This window comes from Coloeus monedula (genome assembly GCF_965178545.1).
Source record: "Coloeus monedula genome assembly, chromosome: 10".
Classification (NCBI taxonomy): Eukaryota; Metazoa; Chordata; class Aves; order Passeriformes; family Corvidae; genus Coloeus; species Coloeus monedula.
The window spans coordinates 19,707,901-19,728,413 of record NC_138790.1 but is presented as its reverse complement, the minus strand read 5'-3'; the positions used below and the strand labels follow the sequence as shown (position 1 = coordinate 19,728,413).

The following is a 20,513-nucleotide window of genomic DNA, read 5'->3' as shown; positions in this document are numbered from 1 at the left end:
AATCAAGCAGATTCCACACCATCAGCACCAGCACTGGCAATGCCCCGGCTCTGCATTCTGCACAGATTTTGGCTATGCAGGCCCTGGAAGAGCTGCCAGCAGTCGGGTCCTCACCTGCCCTCTCCCCTTTGAGGGTGTCCCACACGTTGCAGTTGAAGTCGTCGTAACCCGCGAGCAGGAGGCGGCCGCTCTTGGAGAAGGCGACCGAGGTGATCCCGCAGATGATGTTGTCGTGGGAATACATCATCAGCTCCTGGTCGGCGCGCAGGTCGAACAGCCGGCACGTGGCGTCGTCAGAGCCGGTGGCAAACGCGTGTCCGTTGGGGAAAAACTGCCAGGTGGAATGGAGAGACAAGGCTTTGACAGCAGAAAAACACACTGGTCATGGGTTAGTTTAGCAACACCACAGGATTATTTTACCAGGGTGACCAAAGGCAGGATGTTTTATTTTGAAGAAATATCCGCATGTTAAAAAATGCATGTACACAGCTATGCAAGGGAGCACCTCTGGAACAGCACTGGGGACGCCTGAGTGACTGGAATTGTACCCAGTTCCTGCGTGTGCTGTAACAGGAGTCACAGGGGATGCCACTGACTCCTACAAAATGGAGCAAACCCCAGTTTTGCACATCCTGGCTGAAGTGGAACACAATGTTCCATCCTGAGCTGGCCAGCCAGGTTGGCTGAGCCAAGACAGAAGACTGCAAACAAGCAATCCAATTTCCTAAAAAATCTACTCCAAATCTGAGTTATTCTCTCAACAGCGATATTGATTGAAATGGGAATAGAGAGAGCCCAGCACATCTCAGGGTCCAGGTCTAAGTATAGGAACTGCATTTTTGTACTGGTCATGTGTTTGGTATTTTCTCAGCCTTAACAATTTTTCATGTTTATCAAAAACAGATGCAGCTTCGACTTAGATTTCTTTCCCTATTTTCCAGAGCTTGGACCTTGCAGATCAGAACATAGTGTTACTATGACAGAGAGGAAATATAATGCAGTTTCTAAATATTACCAAATTATTCCAGGGAATATCCAACATCAATACTGATTTTAACTTTGCCTTCCAGAATATTTCACTGGAAGCTCTTTTTGTTCAACAAAAATCTTTAAGATGAGGATGGCTTGGCTGTGTTGCACCCTCTCAGTATATTGCATTTATCTACAATTTTCAGTTTTTAACACACTGCCATGCTTCAAAAAGTTTCCCTAGTCCATTCTTCTTAAAAAACAGTGATGTCTCAGTTACTGAATAAAAACACAGGTGAAACTATTCCTGGAACAGCGCAGTACATCACAGACAATGGCAATAATAATTCAGTTAAAAAGTAAGATTTTAAATTATTACACAACCTTCTCCATTACATACATTTTAACATTCTCTATCCTAACTAATTGATTTTAAATCAAGGTAGCTCAGTAGAGTCTAAGCTGAATTCATGCAAATGTAGCCTTTATCTTCCCCCTTTCTTCCCACGTGGAAACAGGAGGATCACTTACACAAACTGCATTAATGTCTGACACGTGCCCTGTGAATGACTGCCTGCACATTCCATCGCGGATATCCCAAAGCTTCGAGGAGGCATCGCAGGCGCCCGAAACAAAAGTCCTCATGTCTGGACTTAGAGAGAGGCTCATCACATCTCCAGTGTGCCCAGTGAACGTGGTGGTCTGCTGGCCAGTTTCAATATCCCACAAAGCACTGTAAATGAAGTGACACCGTTAACACAGTGTCCCTCATTATCTCAGAGTTCGAGAGAAAAAAAGAAGAAAGAAGGGGTGAGGAAAGGCCAAGAGAGCTCAAAAACTCACCAAGTGGTGTCTCCTGAGCTAGTGACAATTTGGTTGTCATCTAGGAAGCGACAACAGGACAAGTATCCTAAAAACAAAACACTTAAATAAGGTTTTCATCCAAGAGCAACGACTGAAGGTTAAAATGCAAGAACAGCATCCAAGTTCTCCCACAGCCAGTCCATAACCACCACAAGCATTGCCCGCCCAAAGCAGGACTGTATCCTTTGGTGCAGTACCACCCCCAGGTGAAGCAAGAGCACAGCCCTACCTGTGTGCCCCGGCAGCTCCCGGCTCACTCGGACATTGCCCTCCCTGGTTTTCAGGTTGTAGATGGAGCAGATGTTGTCCAAGCCTCCACAGGCCACGTAGTTGCCGGAGGGAGCATAGGCACAGGTCATCACCCAGGAGGACCTCAGGGGGATGGCGTGCATCTGCAGAGACACAGCTCGTCAGCAGGGCACGAACGCGGGCCGTGGGGCAGAGCACACAAACACCGCGGGCACAGGACAGCCCCAGAGCCAGCAGTTGTTTGGGTTTACAATGTCTTACATACAACTCATTTACACATCCTCGGGCTACAGATACCAGTAGTATCTGCAGGGTACATACACAAAGCTTCAGTACATTACTTCATAGCAAAGCTATTGTAAACTTCAGCATTTGCAACATTTGTTCATTCTAGTTAGATTTCTCTGTCCAACTTTTTTACATCTTTGAACTATAGGTTGTAAGACAGGATGGCTGTCCCCATGGAGACTGGACAGTGTACAGAAGCACAGCTCCACTCCACACTACCTAAGGTTTCCCCCAACAGCTGTTTTTCTTCCTTCTCTTATCTCTGCCCTCAAATCCAAAGCACTCTTGTAAATTCTAAGGTTGTGTATTTCTACAGCTCAAAACCAAGTTAGTTTCAGAAACAATACCACACAGGCAGAGAGCTACAGCTATTGCCCCAGCAAAGTCAGTGACAATGTTACATATTACTGTGTAATTAACTATTGCTTCAGACACAACAGACCTACAACATACCACTAGTGCTCAGCTAGCCATGAAAGGAACAAAAAGAGATTATGAATGAGAAAGACTGCTTTTGATTTTTCACTTGCAACCACAGGAAAAAATAGACACAAGCCCACTCAAACACACAACTTATACATGAATTATTGATAAGGATTATAAATACCTTATTTGTTGTATAACTATCCCAAATAATTAATTTTCCATCTTGAGAAGCACTGACTAATAGCCTAAATATGAACACAAAATAAAATATGTTAATATAAAACAAACAAAAAAATCTCAAAATAGATATACATCATGCATGAGTATCAAGTGAGTCAGAAGTTTCATAATTTTTTACCCTCTGCTTTTTCATTTTTATTGGAGGGGTGCATTTGTTGGAAAAAGTCTGCAAAGATCTAGATCTCCATATTACCTGACAGGAATCACATGGAGACTCATGATTAGAAATGAATACAAGCAAACAACTTGCTGAAAACACATTTTATGAACTCTCTCCACAACTGCTTTCATTATTCATGTAACTACGCAGTTACACAAAAGCAAATAAGGATTTAGGTGCAAATAAATCTTGGGAGCAGATTCTAGGAGAAGGCAAAATATCTATAGCAAGGACAAGCAAAATACCTCTTCTCTCAACCCCCCACCAGTGGTGGTCTGTGATCCCCTGCAAGGGCACCAACACCACTCCACAAGGCTCCCAGGACCTGACATTAACCTCAAGGTGCCAATCTCATCTCCAGCCCTTGACTGGCAGGTTCCAGGCTCCCCTGTACAAACCTGGAGTCAGATCCCCAGTGCATGGCATAGATTTTGGCTAAGTGACCTCTGAGCGTGCGCCGGGTTCGCATTTGGATTCGACCCACCGAGTCCAGACTTGTTGTGATCTAAAAATAAATAAAACAAACCCCTGAGATACTGGGAACTATTTTTAATGTACAAGATAACAAAAATACATTTGAACTTTGATAGAACATTATCTATCTTGGCACACAACAAAAACCATAAAAAAATAGGATACTGGTGTACACCCAGCAACACCGACACAAACAGATTTTACAGACAGACACAACACACTTCACAGAGTCTACAATGAACTTCAGGAAGCTCTTTTAAAATACTTCTACATTATACTAAGACTATTTCAGATTATTAAATCTGAAAGTTTGCAATTTAAACCAATGAAAGAAAATGCTCCAGTATTTACTGCACTGTTACTTTTTAAAGCATGGCAGAACTTTACATGCAAAATAATTCTGTTTCAAAAACACTGCTAAAAATGTTTATTTAAGTCTTTCTAAATATGTTTAACACAATAAACATACTCTACTTGAAAGGTAAACTGGAAGCAGGATCCATTAAGATGGTGGGGGGGGTTGACTAGTTGGGGTTTTTTGCTGTTTTGTTTATTTGGGTTTTTTTTGGTGGGGCTTTGTTTGGTTTTAAATAATTGTATAAATACACATCCATTTCCAAAGGTTTCTTTCACTTTATTCTTTCAGTTACTGAACAGGAACATGCTACAGTCACAAATGGCTATTTTTATTTTTTTCTCTCTCAAGTAACAGCCTACATAAAGAACAGGAACATACCTGAGCGAGAGTTGTGTCACTACATGCTTTCCTGGCATCCTGAAACAAAACAATGAAACAAGCTGAATTGGAAAGGCAACACTGAGCATCAGCTGAGAAGGACTAAAGGAAAAGTAACTCTTGAGCTAAATTTCAACACAGTCAAAGCCACACACCAACACCAACTGACATGCCAATATTCCTTTTGTCACCCTAATTTGTTTTATTGTTCAAGGAATCTAAAAAGCAATGGCACACAAGGGGTAGTGGAGGAAGAGGGACTTAGCAAGGGCCATGCCCCAGCAGCCTTTGAATCTCCCTTTCTACAGACTATGGGATTCAAAGGCATTTGGAGCTGTTCTGAAGTCCCAATGCCTACCCTTTTCCCTGTATTCCTTCCCTGGGGTGGATGTGCTTGCTCAGGGTGTGCTGAGCACAAAGGAAGAACTGATCCACCTGGAAAAGCAACCACATATTACACAGGGTTAGCAAGCTCTGTGCCACACAAGGCTCTTGCACAAATTAACTTCCTTGCTGGTTGGGAGAGGCAGGGTGAAAATCAACAGGCAGGATCCAGGGAGCAGGACAGACAGCAGGATCACCAAAGCTTGAAGTGATGATGTATTTGATACAAATGGGAGGGAAAAAAATGGCCCAGTAACACCCTCACCCATTTCACGGAATGGGTGGCGCTCAGATATCCACACTCCATGGTTTTCTCCTTATCTCAGACTCTGGACACAGGACTTGTTTCCTGCATATGATTCAACCTGACCTAGAAAACAGACTTGACTTTCATTTGCATAATCAAGAGTTCCAGACTGAACCTCTGACACAGGTGAGATTCACTGAGCCTCACCTGCAACACTCTGATTGTGCAAGACCTGGTTTTAGTCACAGCTGTGACTGCAGCGCTCTCCTGCAGCTCAGGCCCCATCTGCAGAAACAGCCCTCTGGTCAGCAACTCCTTCTGAGAAACATGGTTTAAACTGCCTTAAAATTAGACAGGAAGTGTGCAGCACAAGTTAAACGTGGTTTAAACTTGCTTAAAATTAGACAGGAACTGAGCAGCATAAGCTGAAGTTAAAGCTACCAACAGCTGTACTGAAAGATCAAGCACAGAACCCTCTCAAGTCCTGGCAATTTCTCCAACTTGTGCTACCACTGAAGCAGGCACTCAACAGTGATGGTGCCTCTTCAGCAGCACTTCGTGTTCAGTCTGTGTAGGAATGGCAAGGTCCCCTTTGAGAGCAGGAACAGAAATATTTGCTCTCACATTTTGGAGCTGCCTCAACGCATTCAGGACAGGATCTTCAATTTTCTTCCAAGCTCTTGCTTGAGAGTTACTTGACACTGCAACTTCAACATTTTTTAAGTGCATGTTTATTTTGCCCACCCTTTGTAGCTCTCCTCCCAAAAAGCAAGCCTGAGAGTGGATTAAGTCATCTCAACTTATTTTTATAATGTCTGAACTGTAGAAATATTTATAAAATGTTGACGTCTGGAATCAGGAGGGGTTTAAAATACCAGAGCAGCAAATCCCTTAGAACTCACGACTTATTTCATCCACAGGAAGAAGCACACTGGATTTTAAATGACTATTTGTTTGATTTTCCTGAAATACTTGAAGATGTTCAACATAAAATGAATTCTGAATGCCGTCTGAATGAAACAAAGCATTTTCCCTCTTTAAGAGCAAGCTCTTAGCAACTCCTATATTTGAGGCTGCCTAATATTTGTCATACAACTGGCAAAATTGCAGAAAAAGGAGAGTTTCAACAGGCTATTAGGCTATTTTAATTCTTACATTGAAACTGTATTTCTACATATGCACCATCAAAACAGAATCATTATTGTCAGAACATAAAAAAGCTCCTCTATGTAACTGCAGATTTTTCTCAGTTCATGCTGCAGACAATGCAAAATTTTTGAGAAAAATCTAACTGCTTGATTAGTGTGCAGGCCCCAGACTTTCCTAGCACACACTTCAGATTGCAGTTTTTTCCCCAAACTACATGTATTTTTTTTAATACAGTGTGTTATTTGTCCAAAATGTTTGAATGACACTGTGCCAAGTAAGCAACACTTCTAAAAATCATTATCCTCAATTTCAGTTCTCACAGTGAGGACACACATATCACATGGGAACTTCTTCATAGACAGAACTAGGAATTAACTTTAACCATCAAGTCATCTGACAGATATCTGACAATTCCTTGTTCAGTGTTCCAACTTCCTGCACTAAAAGTTCCTGCAGGCTGATGCTGTACATTGTCCGTGCACAGACCAGAGCTTCGGCTGCAGTAACTTCATGGGGAGACACAGGTAACCCCATCACCTAGATACTGCAAAAATAAAATTAAGAGTCATGAAACACTTCTAAAATATTGCAGGCTGAAGTCCATTGGGGAATCAAAAGCTCTGCATTGCGGTTTCTACACCTTAGGAAGCCGTTAGGTACAATCTTATCTGGACCTCACGTCTAGGCACAAAGCTGATTTTTTGGGATTATAATGTTAGAGGAAACAATCAGACAAAACCCAAGAGTTGTCAACAACTAAGACAGCAAAATGCTAGCTATACATAAAACATCAAATGCTGTTAGTGACCTCATCTCTTTTTAGGACTGCATCAAAAATAATTCCTGAAAATTACCAGTGCAGTAGATCTTCTCAACACTTAAAACTCCTGTTTTTCAGATCCTGGATCTATCTTCTCACCCATCCCAAACAAACAGAAAATGTACAATGATTTAGTAAGCAAGGTAAGTAGTCATCTCTGCAAATATGAAATTGAATTATTTGGTCAGAAGTTTCATGGACATTAAGTCATCAGGGGCATTTTTAACTGCCTAACTATCTGAAGTTAGAATTAAGCACAAGGTATCCAAGCCTGCACTCAGATCCCAAGAAGCAATCACCAGTTGCCACTGCTGAGCCAGGGGACTCCAAAGGCAATATAACCATGGTTACTCAGCTACATCTGACAGATCCAGTTACAAGTTTGGGTGGTCGAGTAAAAAGGAAATGTTAGATCAACCTAAAGCCACAAAATGGAGTCATTAACAAAGGGCCAATCAGATTTTTATGCTCCAAAATTTAAAAAAGAAGCAAACATTCCTGCAGCACAGTGTAGCCCTCTAATGTGCCTGGTAGCTCTTTCTTCACACAATTTTGCATGAAACCAGACTCACTGATTACCAAGACTGAACAAAGACTTAACTGGCTCCCCTGGACATAACATAATGACAAAGTCTTTACACAGCATGCAGAGAAAGAACTGAAAGATTATGCACCCCTTTTAGCACCGCAGTTCTGTAACAAAGCTTAACTTGGAAAAAAAAAAAAAAAGAAGTTTTTTAAGCTAAAAATGATTTGTATCCACTACAGAGCTGGTGAAAGGGGCACCCAGTGCCACAGCACCACCTGATCCCCACACTGTCTTTCCACAGTGTATTAAGTGAGAACAGGACACAGAGCTCTCCTTGGATGGCACTGAATGAGCAGCATTTGCCCCCAGCACAAGTCCTGACACATGAAGTGTGTTCAGCACATGGCTGACACCACCAAGCAGCCTCACACCTCACAGGAGACACCACAAAACAACTGCTGCCAGCAGATGCCACGCTAAAAAAAGCTTGTGTGCATGCAACATATTCCAAGAAACCTGTACTGTTCACTGATAGGAATGTTTGCAAATAAGGCATTCCCATATAAATCAGATTTATGAATGCTTCATGCTTTGAAAATGTTGATGAAAAATAAACAGACTTTGAAGATCCTTATTATACTTTACTGAAAACTGCATCACTGAAACATAAACGCATGTTGCAAAAGATTCCTGGAAAACTGACTTTGGGCATGACAGCTCATACTTGGCTTATCTTCGCTGACTAAATACAACAAAAAAATAGCATGTATGGGGGCATCAGCATTTAATAAAAATTAAGCCAAGAAACAGTGCTTGTTGAAAATGACATCCACCCTGGAAGGCTCTCTTACACTCCCTGCTTTGACCTCAGTCTTCTCAGGGGTCACTTTTAGCCCAGGACCAAGCCTTTCTAAGACCCTTAAGCCCAACTTGACATGCCTAGGTTCTAGAAGTTTGCTGCTCCCTTCTGTTTTTAAAAACCCAGAACATAAAACCTGTAGAAACACATACAACCCTAGCACCAAAACTCAGCAAACTTCAACTGGAAATAAAACATTTTGTTCAACAAATATTACAAATTTACTTCATTATACCAATGGCTTTTCTGATTTTTAACCAAATATTCTGAAAATATTTCAAGTTCTGCACAAGTGAAACAGGAACAACTGAGAGATCTTTACAGTTTATTCCCTTAAAGGAGGAACTTTATCATGGAAAACAAGCAATTCACAATTCTTACTCTGATTTGGTTTCGCAGCTGCTCTGCCTCCTGCCGCAACTGCTCCAGCTCACTCATCTTCTTCAGCCTCTATTTCTCACACTCCACTGGTGAAGAAAACCTGCCAATAAGAGGGAAGAAAGAGATACTGAAAGTTATTTTTCTTCTCTTTAAAAAACAGAACAAAAAACCTGAGAACCTGAGTATATATATGTTTTTATTCTTTTAGAAAGGCTTCCAAATAGACATTCCCTTTAGTATACCATGCTAATGAATTTGGCAAAACCTAAGTGATTTCAATTCCTGAATTACCACGAAAAGCAGAATTAAGTAAAGTCTATTTTGAATATAAAAGCAACTGTCAACAGAACCACCCACTGTACTTTATAAACCTGTTTTGTAGCAGCTCCCTCCTGCTACCCTGCCCAGAAATCTCAGTCAGTCTGTGCCCCAGGATGGCAACACAGAGCAGAGGCTGTAGGTCCCCCCAGTATTTACAGGCACCTTGCACAGGACATCCGGGGGCAGACTTGGTTTTAATTAAAGATGAAATTTTTTAATCCTAGACTACATCAGATTTTCTCCACCTTTTTCTCAGGCAAGGCACAATGATCCTGTCATTTCAAAAGCACCCACGAAGTGAGAAAGGACAGCAAAGACCAAACCATCCCTAAAAGCATCCTTGTGTTGATACAGCCCTCAGCTTCCGAAAGCAGCTGTCATCTGAACAAGGACTCAAAGCAAACTTAATAAAAAGATAATTAACAGTAAGACTGCATGAAGGCACACTTTCAGGTTAGTCATTTTTTTTTTCAAATCAGATTTTTGCATCTGATTTTTTCAGTGTGTTGAACAAAGTTTCCTCAGATCAATTTTCAATTTTTTTATCCCCAGCATAGCAGTGCAGCCAAACACCACTAGAGACCTCTTAAGCCTATTCACACACATGGAGATTTCAATATCCTTGCAATGAAAGCAACATCAGCAAGTAAATTGCTCACAAACAAGCCAGGCACTTATTTGTAATTTTTTCATGACAGAAAAAGCACACCAGAAAAGTGATGATTGTGGTCCCATGACATTATCTAAAAAGCCAAAACACTTCTAGCTTATAGCAGAAGACAGACTACTACTCACAAAATAAAAATTGAGGAAGGAAGGAAAAGAAGCAGGAAGAACCTATTCAAAACGTTAGTCTATGCTTCCTATTTAGTCCACTGAAAAATGGCCAAAAAACAGAGGAAAAAAGGTCACAGTTTGTCTGGTAAGTTGTAGACCTCTAGGGAAACCTTTTTCTTTGGTCTGGCTACTGGTTCTCTGCAGTTCAGTAGTGATGTGCTCTAAAAGACTGACTCTGGAAAGCTTTCTTCCATCTGTAAAATACGACACTCTAAAGGAGTGAGAAGCTTTGGTTCAAAGCAATTTGTAATACAATAATCATCTTTGGACTAATAGTGTATACAAGTGTTTGAGAGCTACAAAGTTTATTGCTGCTCAAGAAGAAAACTATCTTCACTAATTATCCATCTACTTCCTTTCAATCTCAACCTCTGTGCTACCCACAGGTATCTGTGAAATGGACTTCAAGTCCATTTCAGAAGCAACTTACAAACATACACACGTAAGTTGGATCATCTCCAAATCAAAATACATCCCCATCAGTAAGAGGGATGGTGACTCAGCTCTTAACTAGTATTTCCAGCTATGTGTAAGCAAACTGGGAGGTTCACACCTTTCCCTTCCTTAAACCTGTGCTCTGTTCACTACAAAGATGTTGTAATTCATATGGGAATTCTCTAGGAGACTACTCCATTTCCTACTGTGTTCCTTTTTCTGAAGCCCAGATTATTTAACACTGCTTAATGCACAGCAGGCATAACATACAAGTCATCAACACTGGTGTCCAATTTTAAAAACTAAGTATTAAAAACATGACTTTAGTACACACATTAATCACATACCTTTATAGGCTATCAACTTTAATTACAACCTTAACACCTTTAATGGGGATATCTCCATGAAATACAGCCCCACTTTCAGTTCTGACAGTGTCAAATTAACCTTTTCAGTATGATTTTCCTTTTTTATTCCAGAACCTACTCAAAGGTAACACAGACAGAACAATGGTCTCAAAGGTCTAAAGCCAGCCAGCCATGCTGTCTGCCAATGTTCGGTAGTCTTGTGTGCTATTTTTAACAGGAGATAAAGATTCCTAGCAGAGAAGTTGATGTATCTCTAATTTTGTGAGAAGGGAAGTCAGCTTCTGCCCTGTGATGTGCCACACACTTCAGTGCTCTCTAGACAGTCACTTCAAATTCTCACAGAGAACTACTGATCATTAAGAAAGTGAAATTACTCACAACTGGAAGCATGCATGGCCAGTCACAAGCACCCAAAGTTAAGGCATTTTTCTGTTCATAGGTAAAGCTGTGAGCAGATTTGAGAATGAGCTGTAGCACTGCACTGGCATTCAAAGATCATCAATGACCACTCTGCACATAAAGTTAATCTTAATTAATATCACTCCTATCATCACTGTTCACCCACTAATGCCATTTCTGTACCAAGCTGCACCAGCAGCTTCACAGCTGTTAAACTTCACAGCTTTAAATCGTGTTACACTTCTCCAAGTTCCTACATGGACAAACTCCAGAAGCCTTCTCACTCACCCACATGTATTTAGTTTAAAAATAATTCTGAAGTGAATAAAAGGACAATGATCCTTCATATTTTTGAAAGAATGTATTTTTTAGTAGTGGAAAAGCCCTAGCAGCACGAGCATGTTCTAAATCTGCAAAGCCTTAAGCATCACTGCTCAGTAAAAATGTGTCAGTGGTCCAAGGTCAAGCTATACCTCAATGAGCAGAACTGCCTTCAAACCAGCACACGCTTCCACAAAATCCAGGGTCACTTTAGAACTGGATCACTATAGCTTTAAGCATTGAATTCCTTTCCAGTACATAGCATTTGAACAGCAAACTCTGAAATATTAAGCTGTGTATAAACACCAAGATACTACAGTAAACAAACTAAGTGCAGTTCAACTATTAAATTGAAGTGTATCCAACAGTGTTGCACTGCCTGGCAGCGGCTCCCGATGTGAAGGCCTGTGTGTTCAGATCATCATCCGCCACTAAGTATCTAGCAGAACTGGGAGAAAGATGCTTCCACTTGGGATTTTTACTTTTTTTCCAAGCACTGTTTTCATGTGCCCACAGGAAGTTACAGAAACTGAGTGGGTAGGGAAGGAAGCTCTACAGATGCATTTCCAGATTCACACTAACTCCGCAAGCAGCATCTCTGAACTCCTGTCAAACTCCTGTGGGAGCATCTTAGTGATGTCACCAGACTCACGGCAGCAACACAGGAAGATAAGCACATGCTTGGAAGCTTGGAACCCGTGGATGCATCTGTGTCTGTTTTAGTACTTCTGATGCTACAGCAGTATGATTAAAGAGAAGTAGCTTTGTGCAAAGACCATTACCCAGGTTAGATTTACTTGCTGTAATACTGTTTCTAAGCCTATCAGTGAGGTGACCAGTGAAGCACAGAAGAACACAGAAATGAGATGCTTGGCAGCACTGGCAAAGCAGAGGCTGCATCCTACAAACCTGTCCTCAGTGCAGAGAAGACACCACCACAACCTTGAAGTGTGCTACCATGCATCAGGTAAACAACTCTGGTTTTATCAGATTAAATGCCAGGACTGCTTTGGCAGGGCTTACAAGGATTGCCAAGAACAGAGGTGCTCTCTGTTCTTGCAGATTTTTCCTCATACAAATTACTGAAAACCTCAGTGGATTCAACACCAACCCATACTAGGTTACAAAGGACACACAATGCCTGTTCACTTTCCCCTCCAAGGTCAAAACACTACAGCCAGGAAGGAGCGCAGCTTCACAGCCCAGGAAAATCTTTCTTCCTAACACGAATTTCCCCAGGAGCCCAGCTGTACCATGCTCAGCCATATACACAGCAAAGCCATCAGCTCTTGCACCTGTATGGGCAGAAAGAGTGTGTGAGGATTCCTCCTGCAGCTCAGGAGACTGGGGTAACATGATGCTTACTTCCCTGACTTAGATGTATTTTTAATAATGTTGAATCAGAAAAAAATATTTTTGAGTTCACTCAGATGCAGAATACTTGTGGTATCTGCTTTTCAGCATCCAGAGGTGGCACCTCTGATGAAAGAGGTCAGATGCTTCTCCTCAAACGCAACTCATGATGTGCACCATGCACTATGAACAATTTCACCTGCTGAGGCCTCGAGGGGAAGAGCAACAGGACAAGGAAGAACTTTTCAGTACCTTTGGTAGCCAAGGGTGTGCCACTGCAAGACACCCAAAGCAGAAGGAAATGGGGTCAAAGATACAAGATGCTTCCATCAGCAGCAACAGCACAGGGAGCTCACTGTGCGTGTTGACTTTGTGTAGCCAGGGAGGCACATCCTTGCCCTCTGTCATTTGTAGGCTGAACTGCACTTCACTGCAATTTCTCCTCAGTGGACTTGTACAAGTGAATTTACTGATATCAAAATAAAGTGCCTCCCAAGGCAAAATAATTAACTAAGTCAGATTCCACAGTATATCTAGTGCCAAGAAAGCCACAGGCAGGCTTGAGTGCTCCACAGATAAATCACTCCTTACACTATTCCTGATTCAGTAGCAACATCATTTGCTAAGGGTTTAGTTCTTCATTATACAGGCAGGCAGTGATAAATTATCCCAAGGTCTTGTCTCCAAAGTACTCTCTCTGCAACCTGTGGACTGAAAACTTTGTGGCTGGAAAAACACCCTTTCCTCTGCAAGAGTTACTAGAGATGTGTAAATATGCCCCTCCCCACAACAAAGCATTGCTATTTTTGTGCCAAATATATAGAGATTAAAGGGACCGCAGAAAGAACAGTCTGCTTGACTGGATTCTTAAGAGCTATCACCCAGAGAATTATTTAGGTAAAAATTCCATTTTGTGTCAAAAAATCAGTCCTTTAGAACGGAAATAAGTGCTTATCAACACTTGCCAACTTCAGGTTTTCAGCTCCTATGCAGCAAGATCTCAAAGTGATCAACAGACAGCTGGAGAAAGGAAGTTCCATGGCTTTCATATGATCATCCCTACTAGTGATCACACAGGTGGCTAAATGTAAGGAATGCTAACCATAGCACTTTACTAAATATAGGGGAAAGACACCAAGAAATACTCCAACTCTCTCAAGGGAGATACACTGGTAACTCAGACACTCAGGCTGTGGACAATGGGTTCTGGCTCTGAAGCTGAGCCCTGCCAGCACACACAGACCAACACTTTACAGGATGTGCCAGAGAAGATTTTGATAAAACATTTCTTCATTTAGGGACAGTAAACAAGACTTTGGCAGCTTTGCCCAGCCATTTATGTCTCCCCAAAGCGATGAATAGAGAAGAATAGAGAGAGGTTTTATTTCTTACAGCCTGAAGAGAATGGATTCAACATATTCAAAATCTACAAACTTAGACATGGTGGTCAAAGCCTTACGTTAAGTGAAATCTCTGCCTGCACAACAGTCATTTAAAGTAAGTGCATTAATGCTGTGCTGCAGTTACATACCTTCATATATAAAAGGTATTTCAGCTGGAATTTTACATAATGTATTTCCTATGGTAGAGCTGTTTGAGAAGCACACATACACTCAGCTCTCCACTGAGGAAAATTAAACACTTAATGGCTTTTTTTACTATACCTTGGCCCTATGCTGCCTCTCCTTTGCTTCTCAGAGACCTTTCCAGCTATCCATTCTCCCAAGCCTTCTTTGTTCTGACCTGTAGCAGTACAGCATCAATAAACAAAGACAACAAAGCAAGGAGCTTTTATCATGGTCAACTAATACTTGAATCCCAGGAGAATAATGCTGGTTTAAGTTGAAATAACAGTATCTAAGGGCTGTAATTGCCCCATTATGTACCTTGGTCTTTCTCTCTCCTCTCAAACCTCTTCAGTCCATCTCCATCCCTTCTTTATCTCTAATGTATACTTTTGAGGAGTGCACTAACTGCAGAACATCTACCACACATCAGTTAAGTAAGAGAATAATGGTTATTCCCTCAAAAAATGGTTACCACTTAGAAAATAAGACTGGAAATCCTAACTGAATCTTTTCCTTAAGATTTTAAAATGTTCATTTTGTCAGAAGTAATTAATTGCCACTCTGATTTCCGATCCCCAGGCAGATGTAAAGGAGAGTTCTCCCATGCTCAGGGCTTCTGGTCTCCCCAAGAAGAAAACAGGAAGCAGCCTGGGTGTGACCCCACTCGCTGAGGTCAGTGCTATTGTTGCACTTCTGCACATTTTGGAAGTGTTTTAAAGTGATATGTCTCCATTATAGCTTTGGTACAAAAACAGGAAATAATCAACCAACGCCTCTCAAGAGGAAGGGTATGAGCAGAACTTACTTGAACACCCATTCCTCTAAGAGATACCATCCCCAGTTTTAAGGGACCGATGAACGTGTGTGCTCAAAACTGCATGGACAGCTGGAAAGGAGACATCACAAGAAAGGCTGAAGCAAACCTCAAATGAGTGGGATTCAAGACTTGCCTCTAGGTGTGCCCACATGCCACGAGCAGTTACATCAGGGACACAACCCCACCCACCAACAGGGTGGCACAAGCAGTTTCAAGGCAACAATACTGCTCCTTCCTCCCTTCGCCAAAACACCTCAGACCTACTCATCATAAAGAACAGAAATATGTGCCATTTTATACACACGTACACACTCAGCCGGGGATTTTTAATAGGACTTTGAAATAAAGCCTGCCACATCAAAACACTTCTATTTACCACAGTAACTACTTGGAGTTATGAAGAGAATATAAACCTCTGTGTTCACCTTCAGACTTGAGCACTGTAAACATCACCCTTGAGTATTCTTCAGCCACAGAGGGGAGCAGAGGAAGCAGCAGCTCGAGCATGTCCTGCGGTGCTGCCGCATCTCAAAGCCATCACTCGGCTCACAGAGAATGAACCCACACAGGCCAGGCTGGAACTGGGTCATCTTCAAGGTCCCCTTCCAGCCCAAACCACTCTGTGATCCCACAGGGACCAGCCCCAACACACCAGGGCACAGCCCACGTTGGGTTTGGTGACTGGTTTCATTGCGGTTTCCATGGAGGACAAACAGACCAACAAACACTGACCTTGTTGACAGCAGTAACACAACAGCCAAAGGAAATCGGTTTACAAATTAAAGTGAAGTGATTCTTAAGTTTACTAGTAAAAAAACAAATCACTGACTTTAGACTGTTACCCTTCATTTGGCTGACAGCTCATGAGACTGGTGTCTTAAGCTCGGAGATAAGAGAGTTTATTTCTAAGACCCAGCTAAAGTCTAAGCCAAGTACATTCATAAAACACATACAGAAAGGCCTTACTCTTCTTAGCCCACACACACTAGATTCTAGAAAAAAAGCCTCAAGAAATTCAGTGTTAAGCATAAGGCTGAGAAAAGCACAGGAAGGAAGGAATTTTTTCAAGTCATAAATATTTCACAGTCCAACAGTGATTTTTCCAAAATTAACATTCTTGCATTTTATATTCATTATGTTCATTTCCAGGTCAAAATGTTTTGGTACATAAGCACAGATTTATTTTTATCACATACCCTGCAAACAGAACCTAATGTAAAATTCAAATTACCTTGTCTTTAGTGACTATAATAATGATTCCCCAGTAAAAACTTGGTTCACCAACCCCGGGACACTCCATCACTGAACAAATTATTATTGGTTTTGCAATTCAAAACATGTAAGAAATGGCAAGAAAGATCTTAATGAAGCAGAAAGATATAACCCTAAGTAAGAAGACAGAAATGGTTCCAGTCCAATTTCTTCCTTAGGGACAGACAGGTGGACACACATATGGAATAAGCTGAGGGCTTTTGTCTCTTCAAACACCCAGCCATACCCAGAAGCTATTCTAACATTTTACTAGGAAAAGTGTACTGCAGAGTGACAATTCAAAGTCATTTTGAAAGACCCTCATTTACATTTAAATCCATCTCTAAGCAAGTTTGACTTTGGTTTTTTTTTAAGGGGCTAATGCATTGGTATTTACTGAAGTGGCATCATGTAAGGCCAAGCAGCGCTATGCATATAAAATCTGGTCTGGCACCTACAGGCACAAAAGATTACTGAAGCAGCCTCCTGTTATCTGAGAGCAAGCAGACTGCACAGTGTGCATAAAAAGCACCAAGTGCACAGAACATTTCAGGTTTAAAGTCAGCGGAGAAGATACACATTAAGAGAAACTATAGCATCTACAGGGAAAGTACCTACATTCAGCTCAGATGACTGTTCACTCAACTGCACTAATTCCTGGCTGACAGTTTCTGAAAGTGGAGCATTCTCACAGTGTTGAGGAGCAGAAAGCCCAGCAGTACCAGTTACACACACACACACTGCATCCTTTCAAATGCACCATCAGCTCGGGAGAAGCCATGCATTCGATGTATACATGGTCCCCAGCACCCTGCCCTCCTCCCCATCCAGCACCACACGCACTCCCTTGGTACCGGAGTCACAGCGAGGCATTATGTCCTGCACATCCCCACACAGCTGAGCACAGCTTACAGCTGCACCCTTTCACAAGAAAACAAGGCAGTATAAACATTTGTGCTTTTTTTAATACCAATTATCCAAAGGTCAGATAAAACTACTGCCCTCAGGTCTAATTTTAATTTTGCTTTTGGTTCACAATGCATTTCTGGTCAATTACTTGTGATTTGAAGCCACAAAAATTAAGTTCTCTTCCAGACTAGAGTTCAGGCTACTTTAGTAGGCTTTTCTAAAAAAAAAAAAAAAAATCGGGTTTTTTTCTGAGATTCACATTTATGAGATGCATATACTTTAAAAAAATCTATTCAAAACCTCACACTACAGAACGATCTGCAATCCAATGCTGGACAGTAAAAACCCTATGTACTGTTTTTCATCCCTACTAATGCAAGTATGGGATTAAGAGTACATGGGCTACGTAGCTACTTCTGGTACCACTTGTGATGAGGTTGATATATCCAATCTATACTCCTTGGAATTGCTTCTGATGTTTCTCAAGCAGTAATGCCCATTTTCAGAGAGTCGCTTATTAAAGAGGACACTACATCCAATATCTAAGAAAGAAGTTATGTTAAGGAAATCAGTAGCGCTGTGTAACTGTCTCCACAGTTGGAGGGTTCTCAAAATAAAGGCTGTCTTTGTACAAGTAATTTTTAACTGGTCAAAAGTCAGAAATTACCTATCTGCTTAGAAAGAAAATGGCCCTAGATAAAGTTTCCAACAGAAGAGGATAAAAGAGAAACAAACTGCTGCTGCAAAGAAGTACAATATTCCCACCTGTAGCAGTCTTCCACCAAGTATAATTTTTTTATATGAAAACTTTTTTAGGAACACATGCTCTCTAGGTTATAAATAGCAGAATTCCCCTGTGGAAACAAAGCCTGAGGTTATAGACAGGAATAATCAGTAATGGCCAGGAGAGAGCCCATGGCTGCACAACCTGCTTTGCTCAAGGGTCTTTCCAATCCACTGGAACTTCTGTTCCTGTAAATGCTCCCTACATGTCTCAGTCACAGTGAGCCAGGACAGCAGCTCAGCTAAATCCCTGTCTGTTCTAGCCCTCACCACAGAGAGGACACTTCTCTTGGAAATCTTTTGGGTTTAATGTTTGAGATATGCATTCCACCATTTGAGTTCTCCTCAGCAGTGGTGACTGACAGATTTGTAAAAATGGCTAAAGATTCTTCAGCTCCTGCTTCCAGAAGCTGCAGGCAAAGCACGGGGATGCCTGACTCAATGAGAAGGCAAACACAGTCCCAGCTCTGAAACTGCAGCAATTTAACTGTTTGCTAAGGTTGTTGGCCTTTCAGCTCTCATCCTGTCACAGTTACCAAAGCCCTACGATTCAGGGTCATGAGGTTTCTGTAGAGATTGAGAACAGAGCATTCCTCAAGCTTGTGAAGCAGCACCGCCAGGAAAAGTCAACTTTCTTCACCCCTTTTCAAAGTGCATGTTTAGCTTTTGATGCCCATCTATCTGCATTTGTAAGAAAGTAACAGATGAGCAGGAGAAAAAAAGCCTTAATGACTTCCTATCTCCAGCTACCTGACCTTCCAAATTAGCTGCTTTTTCCTAAAGTGTGGGCGACTGCAGTGAAGCGCTCACATCATTAAATACTCATTTACAGGACATTTACTTTGGACTAGTATTTTATTTTTATTCTTCTGTATAAAAATAAATAAATATTCCAGCTCCCTCTTCTGGGATGCTTCCCAGACAAAAGAGGAGTTTCCCTTTTTCTGGTGCATATCTGAGAAATTAAAGTTGTGTTTGTAGCACCAAAACCATAGTTTTACTTCTGGGCCACCTCATTCTCCATACTTTCAATTAGTTTTGTACTTAGACACCTTGTATTAAAACTACTTGAAAAAGCAATGAAGAAGTTTCTTGTCCAACAAGTGTCAGTCAGTGAGACTGAAAACAGGCATTCACTGTCCTACAAAAAGCTGTAACACTTCCCTGTGGACCACTACTCTCCTCCCCTGAGATGTCAGGAGCACCCAACCCCCCTGCTATGTCCTTCCTACCCTACCATTGAATGGAAGGAAAATGGTACTAACGTCATGATTAATTTCTTGAAATTCTAGGGCATCTGGACTTAATGCTGTCATGGAAACTTTGCTGTGCTACTTTTTTAACTCTGCCTAATGTTGAGATTACAACAGAACTTGATCAGATCTTCTCATCAGCACCACGCACAAGCAAAGGAAAGGGCTCCAGTCTGCCTTCTCAATAGCAACACAAGATAAAACCATGGTCCTAAACCTAACTCAAATTTTTCTGGGGAAGGGGGGGAAAGCTTTTATAGAATTTAACTAGCTATGTCCTAGTGTACTCCAATTTACTTATTTTTAGTACCGTAACATTACATTGCGCTGTCAAAATCTTAAAGTCAAATCATCAAAACTGATCAAAATCACTAGGTACACACTAAATTTAGTGTGTGAAATCAGAGTTTGACAAGCATAACATCTATACATGGAATCTGAATACTTCTTTCAGCTCAGTAACAACTAAGCTCAACTCAAATCAAGAATCTGAAAGAAGAAAAACGTCTTCCTTTTCCAAACTAGGAATAAAACTGGTTTACATGAACGATCACCTAAAGCAATCAATTATGACACAAGGGGTAGCCAGAAAAATACTGAGATAAAATATTTCTTTTAAAGAGAGCAATTTTAAATATCACATTTCAACAACAGATTGTAAATGACCATCTTTAATTTTAATGCAAGATATCAAATGCACACAAATACCACACTAATTGCATTTCAATATATAAACAAACTTACACAAGTGCAATTTATGTTAGAAACAGTTACTACACTGAAAGATAAATATATATATATATAGGGCAGGAAAAACATATACAAAAAATAATCCAACAAGATTAAATCATCAAGTTATTCTGAAACTGCCTGGATGCTCTGTGCTAGACTAGATGCTGACCACCTGAATTAATACGTGCATGATGAAAACAAACCAGGCAGGTCCAAGAGTTCCCACTGCTGATTGCAATGAGGTGACTTGTTCTTGTAAAGCTGCCAAGCCAGTCACTGAGAGCAGCTCCAAGAGTTTCAATCTCATTTAAGAAACACATTCAATCCTGGGATTGATTTGATGATTTCATTTTGTCCCCCTCCCCACCCCATTTGAAAATTAAAACCTTAT

General features: G+C 41.2%; 1 protein-coding gene across 1 annotated transcript in view; it reads right to left on the bottom strand.

Annotated features, from left to right (window-relative positions):
• The window catches only part of GNB4 (G protein subunit beta 4), a 30,724-nt gene that overhangs the window by 5,944 nt on the left and 4,267 nt on the right, over positions 1 to 20,513 (bottom strand). The window contains exons 2-9 of the mRNA XM_082288130.1: positions 8,776 to 8,875; positions 4,407 to 4,445; positions 3,595 to 3,701; positions 2,978 to 3,041; positions 2,063 to 2,225; positions 1,813 to 1,879; positions 1,501 to 1,702; positions 115 to 331 (exon numbers count right to left, since the gene is read on the bottom strand). Coding sequence (XP_082144256.1) covers positions 115 to 331; positions 1,501 to 1,702; positions 1,813 to 1,879; positions 2,063 to 2,225; positions 2,978 to 3,041; positions 3,595 to 3,701; positions 4,407 to 4,445; positions 8,776 to 8,832 — 916 coding nt within the window. The 5' untranslated portion in view covers positions 8,833 to 8,875. The remainder of the gene's footprint in view (positions 1 to 114; positions 332 to 1,500; positions 1,703 to 1,812; positions 1,880 to 2,062; positions 2,226 to 2,977; positions 3,042 to 3,594; positions 3,702 to 4,406; positions 4,446 to 8,775; positions 8,876 to 20,513) is intronic.